Consider the following 22,188-nt stretch of genomic DNA (forward strand, 5'->3'; position numbering starts at 1 on the left):
TGGTGTGTGGTCAGCCAAGAGTCTCCGGCAGTTCATATGATTCTATCTCATTGTCTCGGCACTGTTCACATTGGGAATGAGTCAGTGTCTCACCCGTTGTTCTCATTGAGTGTGGCTGCACCGAGGTGCGTTTATTTACACCGTGTGCCAGTACAGCTCCAGAGCAGGGGTGTAAAGAGCTCGGTTCTATTTAGTGCCCAATTAGTTGCGGTTTATACAGCAACTATGTATCGCTGCTATCTATGACGCTCTTGGGGTGTGAATCATTCTAGAAAATTAAACCAGAATGAGCTTACTTGTGGTCAGGTAACATCCGGTTATAGTTTGTGCTGCATCGTGAATGGAGCTGTTGTGTTTTCAGCTGAATGTTTAAAGTGCAATGCATGTGAGAGTTCAGAACGTGAATATTAATAATATATCTACATTATTAAAAATACCTGCTAATAACAATGGCGTTATTAATGTGTCAGTTGTGGCTCAGTGGGGAGCGCAGCATGAGGCACAAGTGTGAGCATGTAACACCGTCCAAGGCGGATTTCTACCCTAACATGTTCTGAAAAGGAAGGATGGATTGGGAAGGGACAGGAACAATCAGTTTACTGGTAAATAGTAAAAGATCCCCCGTGTACTCGCAGTTTGTGGCGGGATGAAACACAGTGGACCCACCGCGCCTCCTATTTGGAACAGCCAGAAACTAAACATGCATTCGAACTCCTGGCAATAACTATATTAACATGTCGCTGTACAAAGGTGCAGAGGCAGGAGAGACCAGAGTGAGGTTCTCCCCACTCTGTCCCATGGCAGTTTCAGTTTCGCAAAACTGATTCTTACTAATTCGAAGCAGAATTACTCCTTTGTGTATCTGTAGCACGTGTTCTTTGTGTATCTGTACCGCATGTTCATTGCGTATCTGATCCATGTGATTTTGGGTATCTGTACCACGTTTCTTTTGTGTAGCTGCACCACGGGTTCGTTGCCTACCCGCATCACATGTTCTTTGCCTATCTGTATCGAGTGTTCTTTGTGTATCTGCATCACATGTTCTTTCCGTATCTGTACCACGTTTTCTTTGCGTATCTGTACCACGTTTTCTTTGTTGATCTGCACCACGTAGTCTTTGTGTACCTGTTCCACATGTTCTTGGTGTATCTGTACCAAGTGTTCGTTGTGCATCTGCAACGTGGTAATTGTGTATCCGTACAACATGTTCTTTGTGTAACTGTACCACGTCTTCTTTGTATAACTGCACCAAGTGTTTTTGTGTATTTGTACCCAATGTTATTTTCGGATCTGCACCCCTTGTTCTTTGTGTATCTGTACCACGTTTTCTTGTTGTATCTGTACCACGTGGTCTTTATTTGCCTGTACCACGTGTTCTTTGTTGATCTGCACCTCTTGATCTTTGTGTACCTGTACCACGTGTTATTTGTGCATCTGCACCACATTTTCTTTATGTATCTGTACCACATATTCTTTGTGTGTGTGCACTAGTGTCTTTGAGCACCTGTACCACGTGAGCTTGGTGTACCTGTACCGCAATTCTTTATGTATCTGCACCACACGCTATTCGTTTATCTGAACCATGTGTTCTTTATGTATCTGTACTGAATGTACTTCAAGTATCTGTACCAGGTATTCATTTCGTGTCTGTACCACGAGGCCCTTTTGTATCTGCACCACAAGTTATTTGTGTATCTGGACCATGTGTTCTTTATGTATCTGTACCACTTGTTCTTCATGCATCTGTACCACGTGTTCCTTGTGTATCAGTACCAGGTGTTCTCTGTGTATCTTCATATATTCTGCGCATATCTGTAACATGTGAGCATTGTGTATCTGAACCACGTGTTCATTGTTCATCTGTGCTAAGTGTTTTTGTGTATCTGCCCCACGTGTTCCTTGTGTATCTGTACCTGCGAATCTGTACCAGGTGTGCTTTGTATATCTGAACGACAATTATTTGTTTATCTGTGCCACGTGTGCTTTTTATAGCTATTTGTAATTATTTGTGCATTGGTACCAAGTTTTGTTTGTGCATCTGTAACACGTGTTCTTATTGTATCTGGTCCACGTGTTCTTTGTGCATCTGTACGGCTTGTAATTTGTGTAACTGTACCAATTGATTTTTGTGTGTCTGTAACACGAGTTATTTGTGTATATGGACCACGTGTTCTTTTTGTATCTGTATCACGTCTTCTCTGTGTATCTGTAGGGCGTGTGCTTTGTGTATCTGTACCACGTGATCCTTGTGTATCTGTACCAAATATATTTTGGGTGTCTGTACCACGTCTTGTTTGGGTATCTGTACTGCATGTTCTTTCTTACTCTGTGCTACCTGTTCTATGAGGATCTGAACCACGTGTTCTTTGTGCATCTGTCCCACGTGTTCTTTGTGGATCTGTGCCGCGTGTCTTTTTGGATTTGTGCCACGTGTTATTTGTGTATCTGTACTAAGTGTTCTTTGCGTATCTGTACCACGTGTTCTTTTTGTACCTGCACCACGTTTCCTTTGTGTTGCAGAGAGATCATTGTAATAATGAACTAGACAATAATGTCGGGGAACTGATATCAGATTCGACTGAGCAGAACCAAAAAATTAATTACGCCAATGTGCACTCTTCAATTGTTCCTCTAGGGCATAGAAATGAGTCAATATGCCGATATTAAGTATAACTGAAAAGGACCAAAACCTGCAGAGGCCGTATTGTCTGATTGCCCACATTTTAGTTTCTTTCTCTAAACGAACTAAATATAAAAACCAGGAGATACAAGTCGTTTATCCAATCAAGGCAATGGAAACGTTCTCTGTTGTTGCTTGCAGTATTTGCCCCAATATTCTCCTCTTCCACCTTGAAAGAATTGACTCCTTGCTGAGCTCCTGTTCCTCCAATCCCTCACTCAAGATACTACTTTGCAGATGGCTCTTTAACAATGAAGTTTGCTGCGAGACCCATCACCCCGAATCTGATCCTGTCCTCTCTGGATGTCCACATGGACACTTGCAACTGGGTTCACTCAAGAGCGATAATAAACATTGGATGACTTTTCAGAAATTATAGCGTCAACATCGTGTTAGGAACTAAATATGCAATAGTGCGTTTTCCTAAAAGATATCTTAAATTTACAAATGGATAAATACACTTAAGATGAAACAATCTCAGTGGAATCTAAACTTATTTATTGATTAAAGAGATGGCGTCTGGGAAGGAAAGAATGGGAAGAGTGTGAAGCCTTGCACTTTGGTCTTCGGGATGTTACAACTCCGGGTGTCCAACCGATAGATAAAATTTAAGGACAATCTGACAGACACGTCACAGCCTCCCCATGTGTTTTAACATGTTAAAATTTCAGTACACCAGCTGCAATTTTGACCAATATGGTGCAGTGCAGAGCAATGCTGCGGCCGGTGAACACATCACAATACATTCCAATGCCTTTGTGTTTCATGTTGCCTGTTATTTTAGTCAATATGATCAGTTTCAAACTATATATATCAAATATTAATTGAGTATTAAACAGGCACACAATCGGATTGTTAAAGCACATTCACTGTAAGGATAATCAGTACATATTTATTGGGCAACTTTGCAGGTCCAAATATTTTTCATAAAGGAGCAACGTGTTCGTGCGAATTGCAGGAAAAACGGGTCGGAGATAGGCTGCATCACTCTATCCGAAACTCTGACAGTCGTTGCAAGCGAGGCTTACAGCTTGTCGAGGGGAGCAGTGCAATTACCATTAAAATTAGAAAGTAAGCTAGGAAGAAGCAATTTTGAGAGCCATTTGTTGTAATGGATCACCATCACTTCCAAATTCGCCTCCAAGTCACACAAACCTCCTGACTTGGGCATAAATTGCAGTTCCTTCATCGTCGTTTGGTCAAAATCCTGGAATTCCCGACCTAACATCATTATGGGAGTACCTTCATCACTCGGACTGCAGCGGTTCAAGAAGAAGGCCCAACAACACCTTCTCAAGTGCAAATATCAATGGGCAATAAATGCTGGTATCACCCATCAAGCCCACACCCTGAGAACAAATTAGAAATATCGCTCCATTTTTTCACGGGTTTTCCTTCCAATTTTCCAATGATGCCCCTGTTCTGAAGGTCTTACTTTTCATTGAAATGTGTTTCCGTGATTCCTCACAAAGTTGCTCATTTTTAACTTAGAAACCTAAAAACGAGTGTATGCGGATTTTTCGATAGCAGCGGGAGCCCTGACTGACCTTTAAGTTCCGAGCCCAGGTTAGCTGAGCTAGGGACAGATTAATTGCAGAATTTTTACCTGGTTATTGAGACAGTTGTAAAATGTATTGTATTTTGAGTTGTAATTTCTCTGATTCCTTGTGCCATCTGAGATCATTTTATCCCCATGTAATCAGGGAGAAAAGAAAAGGCTTCTCAATCCAACATCGCGACACACAGTGTCAGGCCGACAGCATTGCATAGGCCACTTCCCATTGCACCTTCAGGCACATCTGAGTCCAACAGAACTAGAGAGAAGTATCATGCGAAGTTCAACTCATGATTTACCTCACCGTCCCAACATCAACTGTCGAAGTGTGTACTGAGTGTGCTGAACGAAAAAGGTGTGGCCGGAGAATGAGGTTCTACCTGAAGAAATGCACTTGCTTCCTTTGTCCGTTAGATGGCGTGTATTGTGATCCGGTCGTTTTCTTCACATCCAATCGATGGAAGGAACAGCACCAATTGGTATTTGAGCCACTTTGAACACCAAGCACAGGAATCTTCAGTTATCCATGGTAAGTTTTGTCCTGGACACATTGTAAAGCTTGTAAAGTTGTTCGTGAAATGTCTGTTCTTATTGCTAACACAGTGTATAATTTGACTTATGGGAAATGGTGGAGTTTTCCAAATGTGAATCTTGGCTACGTTTCATTGAAAATATTATCTTTGATGCTTGGAACAGAGTTATTCTATGGTAATCAACGTGTTTTTAATATGTAATTGGGACTTTGCAATCTGTTAGACTGTGACGGTAAATCAATTAGTGCTGGTTTGTGCACCGAGTTTCAGGATAACGTTTTACCTCCCTCTCCGACATGCTTGTCCTTACTTGCATTCATAGAATCATACAGCCCAGGAGGAGGCCATTCGGTCCATCATAGCTGCTCCGGCTCTTTGAAAGAACTATCCAATTAATCCCACTTTCCCTGCTCTCTACAGATAGCACTGCATGTTTTTCCTTTTTAAGTATATATCCAATTGCCTTTTGAGTATAAATGTAAATATTTTCTGATCCGTTAACATTGCAAACTGCTTCTGAATGACTAAATATGTTTATAATAGGCTGGGTGTTGTCATGTAGGAAACGGAAATCAATTGACACGGAGATGAACGTTTATTACACTGGGCTGGGAGAGGCTGCCAAACCAACCGCCAATAGTGACATTTAACACTGTCCAACAATGTTATAGAGGAAGGTCATCAATGAAAACAACTTTAAAATTGGTTCTGGAAATAGTTATTTTATTGGAGCGAATAGAAAATGTTAAAAAGTTGCACTGACGACTAAAGCCCGCCGCCGCTGTATTTCAGACGCATGGTTAGAATGAAAACACGTGTGAAATTTTAAATCAAATATTCCAACAAACCGAATTGAACATTTTAGCAATTCATCTCCGAAAGATATCCATTTCCGCAGAGCTTCCCGAGTGTCAACTTTCTGCTCTACTCATCAAACTAGTTGCGTTAAGATATTGATGAGCTCCATTTGTCCAAAAGGAGTAAATGCCGAAGGATTTCATTTAAATTCAATTGCGGCGTATTCACTGGATTCCTCATTCTGGAGATATTATTCCTGTTTGCGAAAGCTTCGAACATTGATCGCTGCGTACACAGTGATTGGATAGATGCATTCCTCCAACACCAATGTCTGTCTCTGGGCCTTGGCTCTGCAACAGAAAGCGGTGCGTTAGATATGGAGAGACTGGACCCTCTGAGAGTTAGCTTTCTGTACCAGAGTAAACGTCTTTATCCCATCTCTATGTGGACAGACTATTTCAACTAGATGGGTAAGGGAAAACAAGGGCCCATCATCGAAATACATAAAGGTAGTTTACATATCGGGAGGTTATTTTGTTCGGGCAAAGTGTCAATGATGCTTCGATCATCGATCTCTGCTGCCTTACTATGTTCCCACTCAGTAACGAGAGCTTTTTGAGCTTTGCGTTGTACAAACATAAAAAAAGGCGGACAGGGAAAGTACCAACTGTCATGACGCTGGCGTTCTCTCCCACCATCATGTAATCTCTCGCGAGATACAAAAAAAGAGATAAAAAGAACGAGGCCAATTCAGGGAAAAGAAATCCTTGCGGGGAGGTTTGCTAGCACTGTTGGGGGGTGGTGGGGTTAAACTAATTTTGCAAGGGGATGGGATACAGAGTGGAGCTACAATAGGGGGTGTTGTGCAGCCAAATATAGAGAAAAAAAAAATTCAGCTTGGAAGACAGGGCAAATATGTGAGGGCAAGGCTGGATGGCATCTATTTTAATGCAAGGAGTCTTGCGAATAAGGTGGATGAACTGAAGGTGTTGATAAACACATGGGAGTATGATATTGTTGCTGTCACAGAGACATGGTTGAGGGAGGGGCAAGACTGGCTGCTCAATATTCCGGGGTACAGAATCTTCAGGCGAGTCAGAGGGGGAGGTATAAGAGGAGGGGGGTGGCAATATTAATTAAAGAATCAATTACTGCCATAAGGAGGGATGATATATTAGCAGGTTCCTCTAATGAGGCCATATGGGTGGAGCTTAAAAACAAAAAGGGGGCAAGCACTTTGATGGGAGTGTACTATAGGCCCCCAAACAGTCAGGGGGAGATAGAGGAACAGATATGTCGGCAAATCTCAGAAAATTGTGCAAATAATAGGGTAATAATAGTGGGGGATTTCAACTTCCCCAATATTAACTGGGATACTCAGAGTGTAAAAGGCTTAGAGGGTACAAAATTCTTAACGTGCATCCAGGAGAGCTTTTTGAGCCAGCATGTAGAAAGTCCTACAAGAGAGGGGGCGGTACTGGACATAATTCTAGGGAATGTGGCCGGCCAAGTGGAAGAAGTGCTAGTAGGTGAACACTTTGGTGACAGTGACCATAATTCGGTGAGATATAAGGTGGTCATGGAAAAGGATAGCGAGGGGCCGGAAATAAAGGTTCTAAATTGGGGGAAGGCCGATTTTAATAGGATAAGGCAGGATCTGGCCAAAATGGACTGGGATCAGCTGCTTGTAGGAAAATCCGCATCGGAGCAATGGGAGTCTTTCAGAAGGGAGATTGAGACCATACAATGGCAATATGTTCCCGTAAAGGTCAAGGGTGGTTCCAAGAACTCCAGGGAACCTTGGATGTCAGGGGATATACGAGAATGGATTAGGAAAAAAAGGACGGCTTTTGGCAGATACAAAAGGCTAAAGACGGAGGAAGCCCTAGAGGAGTACAAAAAGTGCAGGGGGATACTTAAAAAAGAAATTAGGAGATCAAGGAGGGGCCATGAAATAACACTGGCGAGCAAAAGAAAGGAAAATCCTAAGATGTTTTATAAGTATATTAAGGGTAAGTGGATGACTAGGGGAAAAATAGGGCCCATTAGGGACAAAAATGGCAATCTGTGTGTGGAGCCGGCAGATGTAGGAGGGGTTCTAAATGAATTTTTTGCATCTGTTTTCACTATGGAGAAGGACGATGTAGACATAGAAATACGGCAGGGGGACTGTGATATACTCGAACATATTAACATCGAGTGGGAGGAGGTATTGGCGCTTTTAGCAGGCCTAAAAATGGATAAATCCCCAGGCCCGGACGAAATGTATCCCAGGCTACTGTGTGAGGCAAAGGAGGAGATTGCGAGGGCTCTAACACAAATATTCAGAACCTCTCTGGCCACAGGGGATGTGCCAGAGGACTGGAGGACCGTTAATGTAGTACCATTATTCAAGAAGGGGAGTAGGGAAAAACCGGGGAACTGCAGGCCAGTGAGCCTAACATCAGTGGTAGGAAAATTATTGGAAAAAATTCTGAAGGACAAAATTAGTCTCCACTTGGAGAAGCAAGGATTAATCAGGCATAGTCAACATGGCTTTGTCAAGGAACGATCATGTCTGACTAATTTGATTGAATTTTTTGAGGAGTTGACGAGGCGTGTGGATGAGGGTAACGCAGTGGATGTGGTACACATGGATTTCAGTAAGACCTTCGATCAAGTCCCCCACAGGAGACTGGTCAAGAAGGTACGAGACCATGGAATCCAGGGTGCCTTGGCACTTTGGATACAAAACTGGCTTAGTGGCAGAAGGCAGAGGGTGATGTTCGAAGGTTGTTTTTGTGACTGGAAGCCTGTGGCCAGTGGGGTACCACAGGGATCGGTGCACAGGAGGGCAGGAAAAAGAGTGGCAGAGCTATAGTGATAGGGGACTCGATTGTAAGGGGAATAGACAGGCGTTTCTGCGGACGCAACCGAGACTCCAGGATGGTATGTTGCCTCCCTGGTGCAAGGGTCAAGGATGTCTCGGAGCGGCTGCAGGACATTCTGGAGGGGGAGGGTGAACAGCCAGTTGTCGTGGTGCATATAGGCACCAACGATATAGGTAAAAAACAGGATGAGGTCCTACAAGCTGAATTTAGGGAGTTAGGAGTTAAACTAAAGAGTAGGACCTCAAAGGTAGTAATCTCAGGATTGCTACCAGTGCCACGGGTTAGTCAGAGTAGGAATGACAGGATAGCTAAGATGAATACGTGGCTTGAGAGATGGTGCAAGCTGGAGGGATTCAAATTCCTGGGCCATTGGAACCGGTTCTGGGGGAGGTGGGACCAGTACAAATTGGACGGTCTGCATCTGGGCAGGACTGGAACCAATGTCCAAGGGGGAGTGTTTGCCAGTGCTGTTGGGGAGGGTTTAAACTAATGTGGCAGGGGGATGGGAACCGATGCAGGAAGCCAGTGGGAAATAAAGTGGTGACAGAAACAAAAGGCAGTAAGGGAGAGTGTACAGAACATGACCGGACAGATGGTCTGAGAAAGCAGGGCAAAGACCAAGGGAAGTCTAGATTAAACTGCATTTATTTCAATGCAAGAAGTCTGATGGGCAAGGCAGATGAACTCAGGGCATGGATGGGTACATGGGACTGGGATGTTATAGCTATTACTGAAACATGGCTAAGGGAGGGGCAGGACTGGCAGCTCAATGTTCCAGGGTACAGATGCGATAGGAAAGATAGAGCAGGAGGTAAGATAGGAGGGGGAGTTGCGTTCTTGATTAGGGAGAACATCACGGCAGTAGTGAGAGGGGATATATCCGAGGGTTCGCCCACTGAGTCCATATGGGTAGAACTGAAAAATAAGAAGGGAGAGATCACTTTGATAGGATTGTACTACAGACCCCCAAATAGTCAACGGGAAATTGAGGAGCAAATATGTAAGGAGATTACAGACAGCTGCAAGAAAAATAGGGTGGTAATAGTAGGGGACTTTAACTTTCCCAACATTGACTGGGACAGCCATAGCATTAGGGGCTTGGATGGAGAGAAATTTGTTGAGTGTATTCAGGAGGAATTTCTCATTCAGTATGTGGATGGCCCGACTAGAGAGGGGGCAAAACTTGACCTCCTCTTGGGAAATAAGGAAGGGCAGGTGACAGAAGTGTTAGTGAGGGATCACTTTGGGACCAGTGATCATAATTCCATTAGTTTTAAGATAGCTATGGAGAAGGATAGGTCTGGCCTAAAAGTTAAAATTCTAAATTGGGGAAAGGCCAATTTTGATGGTATTAGACAGGAACTTTCAGAAGTTGATTGGGAGAGTCTGTTGGCAGGCAAAGGGACGTCTGGTAAGTGGGAGGCTTTCAAAAGTGTGTTAACCAGGGTTCAGGGTAAGCACATTCCTTATAAAGTGAAGGGCAAGGCTGGTAGAAGTAGGGAACCTTGGATGACTCGGGAGATTGAGGCACTAGTCAAAAATAAGAAGGAGGCATATGACATGCATAGGCAGCTGGGATCAAGTGGATCCCTTGAAGAGTATAGAGATTGCCGGAGTAGAGTTAAGAGAGAAATCAGGAGGGCAAAAAGGGGATATGAGATTGCTTTGGCAGATCAGGCAAAGGTGAATCCAAAGAGCTTCTACAAATACATAAAGGGCAAAAGGGTAACTAGGGAGAGAGTAGGGCCTCTTAAGGATCAACAAGGTCATCTAAGTGCGGAACCACAAGAGATGGGTGAGATCCTGAATGAATATTTGACATCGGTATTTACGGTTGAGAAAGGCATGGATGTTAGGGAACTTGGGGAAATAAATAGTGATGTCTTGAGGAGTGTACATATTACAGAGAGGGAGGTGCTGGAAGTCTTATCGCGCATCAAGGTAGATAAATCTCCGGGACCTGATGAAATGTATCCCAGGACGTTATGGGAGGTTAGGGAGGAAATTGCGGGTCCCCTAGCAGAGATATTTGAATCATCCACCGCGACAGGTGAGGTGCCTGAAGATTGGAGAGTAGCAAATGTTGTGCCTTTGTTTAAGAAGGGCGGCAGGGAAAAGCCTGGGAACTACAGACCAGTGAGCCTGACATCTGTAGTGGGTAAGTTGTTAGAGGGTATTCTGATGGACAGGATCTACAGGCATTTGGAGAGGCAGGGACTAATTAGGAACAGTCAGCATGGTTTTGTGAGAGGAAAATCATGTCTCACGAATTTGATTGAGTTTTTTGAAGGGGTAACCAAGAAGATAGATGAGGGCTGTGCAGTAGACGTGGTCTACATGGACTTCAGCAAAGCATTTGACAAGGTACCGCATGGTAGGTTGTTACATAAGGTTAAATCTCATGGGATCCAAGGTGAGGTAGCCAATTGGATACAAAATTGGCTTGACGACAGAAGACAGAGGGTGGTTGTCGAGGGTTGTTTTTCAAACTGGATGCCTGTGTCCAGCGGTGTGCCTCAGGGATCGGTGCTGGGTCCGCTGTTATTTGTTATTTATATTAATGATTTGGATGAGAATTTAGGAGGCATGGTTAGTAAGTTTGCAGACGACACCAAGATTGGTGGCATTGTGGACAGTGAAGAAGGTTATCTAGGATTGCAACGGGATCTTGATAAATTGGGCCAGTGGGCCGATGAATGGCAGATGGAGTTTAATTTAGATAAATGTGAGGTGATGCATTTTGGTAGATCGAATCGGGCCAGGACCTACTCCGTTAATGGTAGGGCGTTGGGGAGAGTTATAGAACAAAGAGATCTAGGAGTACAGATTCATAGCTCCTTGAAAGTGGAGTCACAGGTGGATAGGGTGGTGAAGAAGGCATTCAGCATGCTTGGTTTCATTGGTCAGAACATTGAATGCAGGAGTTGGGATGTCTTGTTGAAGTTGTACAGGGCATTGGTGAGGCCACACTTGGAGTACTGTGTACAGTTCTGGTCACCCTATTATAGAAAGGATATTATTAAACTAGAAAGAGTGCAGAAAAGATTTACTAGGATGCTACCGGGACTTGATGGTTTGACTTACAGGGAGAGGTTAGACAGACTGGGACTTTATTCCCTGGAGAGTAGGAGGTTAAGGGGTGATCTTATAGAAGTCTATAAAATAATGAGGGGCATAGATAAGGTCGATAGTCAAAATCTTTTCCCAAAGGTAGGGGAGTCTATAACGAGGGGGCACAGATTTAAGGTGAGAGGGGAGAGATACAAAAGGATCCAGAGGGGCAATTTTTTCACTCAAAGGGTGGTGAGTGTCTGGAACGAGCTGCCAGAGGCAGTAGTAGAGGCGGGTACAATTTTGTCTTTTAAAAAGCATTTGGACAGTTACATGGGGAAGATGGGTATCGAGGGATATGGGCCAAGTGCAGGCAATTGGGACTAGCTTAGTGGTATAAACTGGGCGACATGGACATGTTGGGCCGAAGGGCCTGTTTCCATGTTGTAACTTCTATGATTCTATGATTCTATGATTCTATGGGTCCCTTGCTGTTTGTGGTCTACATTAATGACTTGGATATGAATGTAAAAGGTATGATCAGTAAGTTCGCTGATGATACAAAAATTGGTAGGGTGGTAAATAGCGAGGAGGACAGCCTCAGTCTGCAGGACGATATAGATGGGTTGGTCAGATGGGCGGAACAGTGGCAAATGGAATTTAACCCGGAAAAGTGCGAGGTGATGCACTTTGGAGGGACTAACAAGGCAAGGGAATACACAATGAATCATGGAATCATAGAATCATAGAAGTTACAACATGGAAACAGGCCCTTCGGCCCAACATGTCCATGTCGCCCAGTTTATACCACTAAGCTAGTCCCAATTGCCTGCACTTGGCCCATATCCCTCTATACCCAACTTACCCATGTAACTGTCCAAATGCTTTTTAAAAGACAAAATTGTACCCGCCTCTAGTACTGCCTCTGGCAGCTCGTTCCAGACACTCACCACCCTTTGAGTGAAAAAATTGCCCCTCTGGACCCTTTTGTATCTCTCCCCTCTCACCTTAAATCTATGCCCCCTCGTTATAGACTCCCCTACCTTTGGGAAAAGATTTTGACTATCGACCTTATCTATGCCCCTCATTATTTTATAGACTTATATAAGATCACCCCTTAACCTCCTACTCTCCAGGGAAAAAAGTCCCAGTCTGTCTAACCTCTCCCTGTAAGTCAAACCATCAAGTCCCGGTAGCATCCTAGTAAATCTTTTCTGCACTCTTTCTAGTTTAATAATATCCTTTCTATAATAGGGTGACAAGAACTGTACACAGTACTCCAAGTGTGGCCTCACCAATGCCCTGTACAACTTCAACAAGACATGCCAACTCCTGCATTCAATGTTCTGACCAATGAAACCAAGCATGCCGAATGCCTTCTTCACCACCCTATCCACCTGTGACTCCACTTTCAAGGAGCTATGAATCTGTATTCCTAGATCTCTTTGTTCTATAACTCTCCCAACGCCCTACCATTAACGGAGTAGGTCCTGGCAAGACAGAGGTTCAGAGGGATCTTGGTGTGCAAGTTCACAGATCCCTAAAGGCGGCGGAACAGGTAGATAAGGTGGTAAAGAAGGCATATGGGATACTTGCCTTTATTAGCCGTGGCATAGAATATAAGAGCAAGGAGGTTATGATGGAGCTGTATAAAACACTGGTTAGGCCACAGCTGGAGTATTGTGTGCAGTTCTGGTCGCCACACTGCAGGAAGGATGTGATCGCTTTGGAGAGGGTGCAGAGGAGATTCACCAGGATGTTACCAGGGCTGGAGCGCTTCAGCTATGAAGAGAGACTGGGAAGATTGGGTTTGTTTTCCTTGGAGCAGAGGAGGCTGAGGGGGGACATGATTGAGGTGTACAAAATTATGAGGGGCACAGATAGGATGGATACGAAGGAGCTTTTTCCCTTCGTTGAGGGTTCTATAACGAGTGGACATAGATTCAAGGTAAAAGGCGGGAGGTTTAGAGGGGATTTGAGAAAGAACTTTTTCACCCAGAGGGTGGTTGGAGTCTGGAACTCACTGCCTGAAAGGGTTGTGGAGGCAGGAACCCTCACAACATTCAAGAAGCATTTGGATGAGCACTTGAAATGCCATAGCATACAAGGCTACGGACCAAATGCTGGAATATGGGATTAGAGTAGACAGGGCTTGATGGCCGGCGCGGACACGATGGGCCGAAGGGCCTCTATCCGTGCTGTATAACTCTATGACTCTATGACTAAATCTGGAAAATTTCTCTCTGAGCCCGAAGGTGAACGGAACGAGTTCCAGGAAATAACAGCGTCCATGAGATACATTACGCAACACCCCACTGGTGTTTTGTGTGCAGTCAAATTAGCCTCAGGAGGGAATTCGTTCAGTTCTCCTTTGAAATATTGCAGCGAAGTTACACTCGCCACATGAGCTGGCAACTTGATCCAAGCGTCTTTGACACTCTGCGACAAGATAAACGTCCCGATATCTAACCTGCCTTAAAGTTTATATCGCATTGTCCCTCGTTTTCCCTAACCTGTCGAGTTCAAATAATCTGTCCACACAGACACAGTCTAGTTCCTTCGTAATTTAAAAGAGAATTTCAATTAAATTGCTCCTTAGCCGACACTTTTCTGGAGTAAAAGGTCACAGCTCACTCGGGCAAGGGCACTTAAGGGCTTTTAAACCAGGTATCTCTCGGATGGCCCTCCGCTGAACCTTCTTTCAGGTACTCGACCTCACCCATCGCGTGAGGGGACCAAAACTGGACACAGTATTCCAAATGAGGCATAACCAGCGCCTTTATAAAGACTGTAAAGCTACTTTTCTTTTATTTTACACTGTTTCACCCTCACTAACCATCCAAGTATTCTATTATCCTTTGCAATGGCCTTTTCGCACTGGTCGTGCACATTCAGTGACTCGTGTACTGTAACACTTACATCACCTTCCCGCTCAATAGATTTTAATTCTCTACTCAGCATGGTATATACATATTTGATGTTAGCCCTACGTATTGGTCGGAAGAACGAGGAGCGGCAATATAAAGTAAATGATACAGTTTATAAGAGGGTGCAGGAACAGAGAGACATAGGAACATCAAAAAGATTGGAACAGGATTAGTGCAATCGCCCCCTCGAGCCTGTTCCGCTATTCGATGAAACATTGGCTGCTCCGTATCGTGACGTGGGAAAGATGTTTTTTGAGACCGTTTGATTTCAATAGAAATCCCAAACAGAGAAAATGTCAATGATTCCAATTACCAGGTCATGGCACACAGTGAGCATTTCAACACTTCCCTGTTAGCGGGTTGAGGGGAGCATTCCATCCTTTATAACAAGTTTCTGTAACACCTGTTTAACATTTGGATTGTGCATTTAATGTGACTCCCATAAACCAAACATCAGACAGATAACTCCAGCGGATTCTCAACAGATTCGATGTCCTCACATACCTCAGTTAAATGGGCTCCGAACCAGAAGGCAAGTCATCGAGCCGCTGCCTGTAGGAGGGACACCAACAGGGACATTTAACATTCTCTTGATTCAAAAAATACAAATGCTGTCTATCACGTAATTACTGGTAATTAGTTTTAATAAATCATCCAGTGTCCGTATGGTGAATCACGCGCGTGCACTATCGCAGCAGCGATTTGTTATCATAGTGGCCTTGTAGGTAGAGCACAGGAGGAGACCATTCGGCCCAGCGGGCCTGTGCCACCTCTTTGAAAGAGCTATCCAATTAGTCACATTCCACTGCTCTTTCCCCATTGCCCTGGATTTTTTTTCCTTCAAGTATTTATCCAATTCGCCTTTGAAAGTTATTATTGAATTTGCTTCCACCGCCCTTTCAAGCGGAGCATTCCAGATCATAACAACTCGCTGCGGAAAAAAATATTTCCTCATGTCACTTCTTTTGCCGATCACCTTAAATCTATGTCCTCTGGTTACCGACCCTTCTGCCACTGGAAACAGTTTCTCCTTATTTACTCTGTTAAAACCGTTCATGATCTTGAACACCTCCATCAAATCTCCCCTTAACCTTCTTTCTTCTGAGGAGAACAATCCCAGCTTCTCCAGTCTCTCCACATAACTGAACTCCCTCATCCATTGGACTTCCTTGATTAGATGGAACCATATTTCAGTTCCGTTCGCTTTCTATCTCTACACTGCCATAATCCTTAAGGAACGTTTCTCTCGATCTGATAAAGTAGGTAAATTCTATCGTCATCTGCTTTGACATTCCCAAATTTAGTGTTCACTGTACAGTTTCTGAATGGTCGACTGAGCGCCGGCGACTGATGCAAAGTATCTATTTGAAATCACATGTCCTAAACGTTGGCGTGAGTTTGCCCTGCAGTGTCCTGGAATGGCTCTGTGGAGTTTTTTTGTTATTACCTCCTGAGTCCTGAGTTTTCGATTGGCGTTTGTTTTAAGAACTTTGAACTTACAAGTGAAAGAGCTACGAACGCGCCATGGTCCAGAGTGGAGTTATTCTGGTCTATTACCAGAGCTGGGAGAAGGGATACACCGATCAGGGTCGATTGACACTCGGATATTGCCCTACTTTCACCACAGATTCACCCGACCTCCATTAACCCTTCCCTCCACAACTGGTAGCTAACATTGATGTGCAATGCTTTCAGGTTTTAAGTATTTTAAGAAATATTTTCTCATAGGCTGAAATCCTGATGTCACAGTCCCTTTGAAATCTGTCTGACTAATTCATGAGTGTAAATAATTGTAAATCATACCTGTATGAATTCCTCTCTATCTTCACCATGGAAATGGCAGCAATCAGAATGAAAACTGCGACCGCTGTTCTTATTGCCATGACAATTTTCCATGAAATTGTTCCTAAAATATTCAGAAAAAAAGACCTTGCTGCTGACTATTGTACTAAGATTACAACACGGTGTTCGGATAGCATTTATCCTCAAGTACCGGAATCTGTAAAGAAAGAACTCGCACTTCACGCCATCCCAAAGCGCTTTACAGCCAATGAAGTACTGCTGAAAAGTAGCCACTGTTGTAATGCAGGGAACGCGGCAGCCAAATTGCGCATGGGAAGATCCCACAAACAGCGATGAGGTAATGACCTCGTGATCTGTTTTTAGTGATGTTGGTTGAGCGATAAATATTGGCCAAGACGCAAGGCGAGAATTTCCCTGCTCTTATTCCAAAGATTAAACAGTACAGTTTCGAAGTGCAGTCCCAGGAGGGTGTATATGCACATATTGTATCCTCGGATCTGTTTCCGTCCTATCCAATATTTCAATTCAGTCTGTAATCTGCTTTTTTCCAATTATCCCAGGTATTCTGGCTCCATTTGCAGGATTATCGCACTTTATATTCTTCTCAGAATATCGTCACGGTAACAATCCGAGGAGCAATCTGAACTAGACATAAGAACTGCTTCATTAAACTGTGCGAACAGGATGGAACAGAGCTTGTATCAATTGACTGATAGACAGCAGCACGCAACGGTTACAGTGAGAGGAAACAGGACTTCATACAGCGTGTAATTAATTCAGCAGGTTCCGTTTTGTTGAAGATCGCACGCTACTTCTATTGTTGTATATTAATCCCTTCCGAACTCAACAAAATCCAGGCATCAGTAAACCTTGGCCGGGTTATGGAAAATCATTGACAAATTTAAAATGGATTATTCCGATTGCAACTTTCAGTGCGTCATTGGTCGGTGAGGGGCCAGACCCCTTTAGTTCTGAAATTATCCGTCGATTCTGTACTAAATTACTGGTGGATTTGGCAATTAACTGCCAAATGGAGCTGGTATTTGCTGACGCTAACACCGTTCACCTAATGACGGGCCAATAATCAAAGAACCTTTCTACAGTAATTAAATTGCTGCAAATATCAGGACTTACCTGCTGAATGGAGTTGATGTTTGCCGAAAGTAACGCCGTGCTCGTTTGCTGCAACACATGAGATCTGGTTTCCAGTACGAGTTGGGTGAGTCAGTGTCAGGGAGTTCGGCACCAGGTGACCATTCACTGCCCAGGAGATAACTTCATCTGAACTGTTCCGAGTGATGGTTCTTCCATTGAGACCCCATGTGATATTTGCCGGGGGGTTGGCTCTGACACTGCAGGTACAATCAATCCCACTCTCAGAAATGGTGCAGTTCGGGCCTGATACTACTGAAGGTTTATCTAAAAAAAAGAGGCAATTTCAACTTCAGGTAGTTTTCATCAAGCAGTTTGCAGTGTCTAAGTAGAACCGATTTGGACCTTTAGACTAACCAGAGAGGTTACTGCACAGCCGTGTTTAATTGGAGCCATACAAAGATACATTCGTTTAATGGATCATCAGATTTTGCTTTTTGCGAAATTCTAGCAATCAATAACTCAGTTATAAGTTCACATCGAACCAATGAGCGGTCATTTGATCCATTTATCTTCATGCTGTGGGCGATTACTCGGTTAGAATACTGTAAACAATACAGACTAACTCACCTCAACTGTCCGTTCTGGTAAAACTGTTAGTATTTAATCTTATAAACTTCTACCTTTGTGATTGACTAACGTGTTCTTCCACTTCAGGGCCGCTGGGATCAATCCCCCGCACATTAATTCTTGCGTTTCACATCTCACATATTCATTAATTTTGTTTTAACCAGTCCAGATACATTTTACGTGGTTTTGTGCATTGGGCTCTCTGGTTTTTAACGATGTTTTTTCACTCTAAATATGGTCAAATTCTCCTTCTTTTACTGGCCTTCCTGAAAATATTACTGACATCGGCTATTGAGAGAGTTGTGTGAACACGGGGGAAATAACACCAATGCGTAGTCACTGTGGAGCGGATCTCTGATGTCCCTTTTAACATTTAATAGATTCACACAGTACTTACGTTGTATAAATGATATAATGTTAATCAGTTACTCTGTGGCTAAAACGGTAATCTGGCATTGGGATCCTTTGGAATAATATTGGACATAAATCACACCCGAGGAACCACCAGCATTACTCCAATGGTCTGGGAAAAATTTTAATCAGAGTGACTGACAAGAATTAACTGATAGACAGTCCTTTTAATTGATTATCCAGTCTCGGTCTCACTACATTGAGCATAACAACAACTTTAGAACCTGTTTATCAACAAGCTAGTTGAATCAAGCATAGAGCGGGTATTTACATTCAACGGCCATTGTAAGTGTTTTCTGAACAGTAGCTTCGACACCTTCAACTATAAGTTTACATCCCAGCGTTTTCCCATGAATGTCCGAGGATGGGACGAAGGTGAAAATGGATGAAACCCTCCGGTAACCATCGAAACCGTTGACATTCTGTTCTGAAGTTTTAGTCTCTGTCTGAAAAGGAAAGTGTCCTTGATCATAAGTCCACTTCAGCTCAAGGTTGGCGGATGGGCAATTGTGGGTGATCGAGCAGGTCAGTTGCGCTGGTTGTCCAGCGATCAATTCCCCAGAGACTGATATACTTGTTTTTTCTGTAAGGGGAGAAGGAAATTATAGTGAATTTCAATTTTGAAAACGGCCAATAATGTGCCAGGCGATTCAACCCAAGGACTGGGAAAATATCACCTTAAAAATGAATCCTGTTCTATTCCTCCTGCTCTCAGCTGCAGGGAATGATGCCTCAAGTCAATTACTCCTTACAATTACTGAACTAATCGGATCACATATGCACTCAGCCGCTTTATCACATGAATTATTCACGTTATTGGCCAGTGAATTAATTTCCACTCACCCCCACTACGTTGCTGACAATTCAAAATGAGCACTTCAAATATCAGCAAGCATTAAACCCGCTCATGTCCTCATTGGGTAAATAAATTGCTTGATGTGATACTGTACCATTAGGCCAGCCCGGTCCCACATTCCATCCCAAGTCTGTGGCTGGGATAGAACCTGGTATCTTCTTTGCCCGAACTGCTTCAAAAAACGATGGCTGAAGATAGTCCTGACTGGGAACCGAGAGCCTGATACAATCTTACGGGAGGAAACAACAAACAGGCCTGTCCTGAAAAAGTCATGCAGTCTTCAGCGGAAATATCATGCTGGTGGTGTGCGATGGAATCAATAATTAAATCAGAATTGGAAATCCGGTCAATTGTCGCGTAGGCATTAGGTTATTAAATATTGAAAGACAAATCTCAGTCCCAAACCTGCGGGGACTCGGGAAGGTCTCTGTAAAACTTAATCTGTCGGTGATGAGGAAGCGAAAATTGTGAACTTATATTGTTTAATAATCGGAGAAAGGGACAAATTTAGTAGTTTTAGGTGACTGGGAGTTGCCCTGTGGGTTTCACCACCCATCGGTCATTAGGTATTTTGGGAAATTTATTTGTTGAAAATTGTACTTGGACGATTGGAAATTGGTCCTTATTGGCCTTTTCTTTATTATGATAATGGACTTAAAATTATCACTTGGGATAATAACAGAAGACGTTTCTGTCTAATTTCTTGCCACGCCGTTTTAGTGAGCTTTTCTCCATCTATTCTACACGGGTTAACATTTCAGCTAAACCTAAGCATTCAAAGGCTCCAAGTGCATGGTTTAATTTGGCGGCCCGTGAGCTCTTTAACGAATTTGTTTGAGTCGGGTTACTGGGATAAATAACCCGCAGTCGTTATTCATGCACTCTTTATGACCTGCGCGGTGTGACAATTCATGGAAAAACGTACAAAGAGACGCGTCCATCTGACTCCCATTGGGACTATTCAAGGTAAAGCAGGGATGTTCTCCCCGCTGTCTTGGCCAAAATATATCCACCAAGAAACTCCTAAAAACAGATTACCTGATCATTATCTCATTGCTGTTTGAGAGACCTTGCTGTGCGACAATTGGCTGGGGGATTTTCTACATTACACAAATCATTACGCTTCAAAGTACTTCATTGGCTGTAAAGCTTATTGGGATGTCCTGATATTTGAAACTCCCGATATCAATTCAATCTTTATTTTTTATTCCTTTATGATATGGAGACCTATAGGTGATTTGACCCTAGAAATCCCTCCCGTGTTTAAACCATGTCCACCTTCCCTTCCATCAGAATTGCAAACGATGACTTACTTTTGCGCATCAATTATGGATTGAAGTTTGACCCGCCGGTCTGTACGGTTGCACTTACTAACTGAACAACGCAGGGCGCTTCTGTAAGTTTTTAAGAATACCAATGCCATTTTTCAACTCAAGTCAAGTATTATTCAATGGACCAGCCCGGCAGCTGTCGCCAGTGACGAAGGCCAAAAGTATCACGATAACTTTGCATCCGTGGTTTAAATTAAATGGCACTGAGGAGACGGAATATAAACTACAAAAAGAACAAATGAAAAAATCTTACCTAAAATATAAAGACTGACGTGAGATGCGGATGTGTTTTGTTCTATACTATACTGGGATTTGCTGATCTTCGGTCTGAAGTAATAGTCACCTTCATCACTCTTCCTGATATCTTTTATCCGTAAGAAACATTGTTTCCTTGCAAAGTTGCCGCTCAACTCAGTTCGTCCTCGATAATTAAAGTTTATTTTGTCTAAATCTCGGGGATCATGGACAATAAAGACCGCATGGCTTCTAGGGTCAGAACCCCCCTTCAACCACATACCCCATGGACTGTGGCCATAGACGGGATAATCAAATGTACACGGGATCTCTGCACATGAACCTTTCACTGCCGACACAAACCACGGCATCTTCACAGACCATCGTGAACAAAGGACAACTGATGAAAAATAGAAATTAAACACCCATTGAAATCCCTAATAACATATCAATTGAAACATTCCATGGCATTCCAGCTAAATACTGTTAAAAATAACCTTTAAACATTCACGAACATATTCATTAGTACGTCTATTAAAGCGTGTGAAATTATCACTAAAACTCTTTAAATTCCATCAAAATGTCGATTACAGTCGAAGAAAACAGAAATATTCAAAAAATATCCTACTAAAATACAGAATAAAAGTCCGAATACAATGTACCTTAAATACCCACTTCTGAATTTACAAACCACTAAATAACCATATACGATTTGTATCACTAATTACCTTGTTACTTTGCCACATAAGTTGTTAAAAAGAATATTTTACCGTTGCTAAATAGCAGGATGAAAATAACCTTAATGCTCTTCATTAGTATCACGGTATTTCACTGTGTCAAAGTGATCAAAACAAAACTGCCTCAGATCGAAGATTAATTACGTATCTTGACTCCGGAGGTCAGCTGTTCGGCACCAACCAATCCAGGCCAACCGTGATAGCTCATACAGCTTGAAACACTCCTCCACTGTTGGTGACCATTACTGCAACCACTCTGGGACAGTTCGATGATGACAATGTGACTTCAGTGTGTGGCCCGCAGTTCCAGGACGTGATAACTCCAAACTACTGATAAAGTCAGATAAATGGCCCCACCTCATCATCTGCACAGTTACAGGGCAGGCGATGACATTTTAAATTGCAAACTCTAAAATAATCTTCTACACCAAGTGTTAGACGCCCACACTCACAACTCCCACATATTTAGCTAATTTTCAGCACTTGAGCTCTGAATGTTTGTAATGTGCAGCTGTGGTTAGTTCTGCAGCCGCTGTCTCCAGACATGTGGGTTTATCATCTTCAGTCGTTTGGGGCGCAACACGCATCTGAAACATCAAAGACACAAAAGGGTTTGTCAGTAAACAGTTTCAGACAGGCAAATGGCCATTTTTCGAAGTGACCTCAAGTATTTATATTCA

At 43.1% G+C, this 22,188-nt stretch overlaps 1 protein-coding gene across 1 annotated transcript in view; it reads right to left on the reverse strand.

The window, feature by feature from the left end:
- LOC137306113 (hemicentin-1-like) overlaps positions 1-21,672 on the reverse strand; it is a 63,871-nt gene extending 42,199 nt beyond the window's left edge. Inside the window, exons 1-4 of the mRNA XM_067975173.1 lie at positions 21,542-21,672; positions 20,791-21,171; positions 18,622-18,933; positions 17,352-17,636 (exon numbers count right to left, since the gene is read on the reverse strand). Coding sequence (XP_067831274.1) covers positions 17,352-17,636; positions 18,622-18,933; positions 20,791-21,171; positions 21,542-21,584 — 1,021 coding nt within the window. The 5' untranslated portion in view covers positions 21,585-21,672. The remainder of the gene's footprint in view (positions 1-17,351; positions 17,637-18,621; positions 18,934-20,790; positions 21,172-21,541) is intronic.
- Between the last annotated feature and the right edge of the window lie 516 nt (positions 21,673-22,188).

This window comes from Heptranchias perlo, chromosome 42 (genome assembly GCF_035084215.1).
Source record: "Heptranchias perlo isolate sHepPer1 chromosome 42, sHepPer1.hap1, whole genome shotgun sequence".
NCBI lineage: Eukaryota > Metazoa > Chordata > Chondrichthyes > Hexanchiformes > Hexanchidae > Heptranchias > Heptranchias perlo.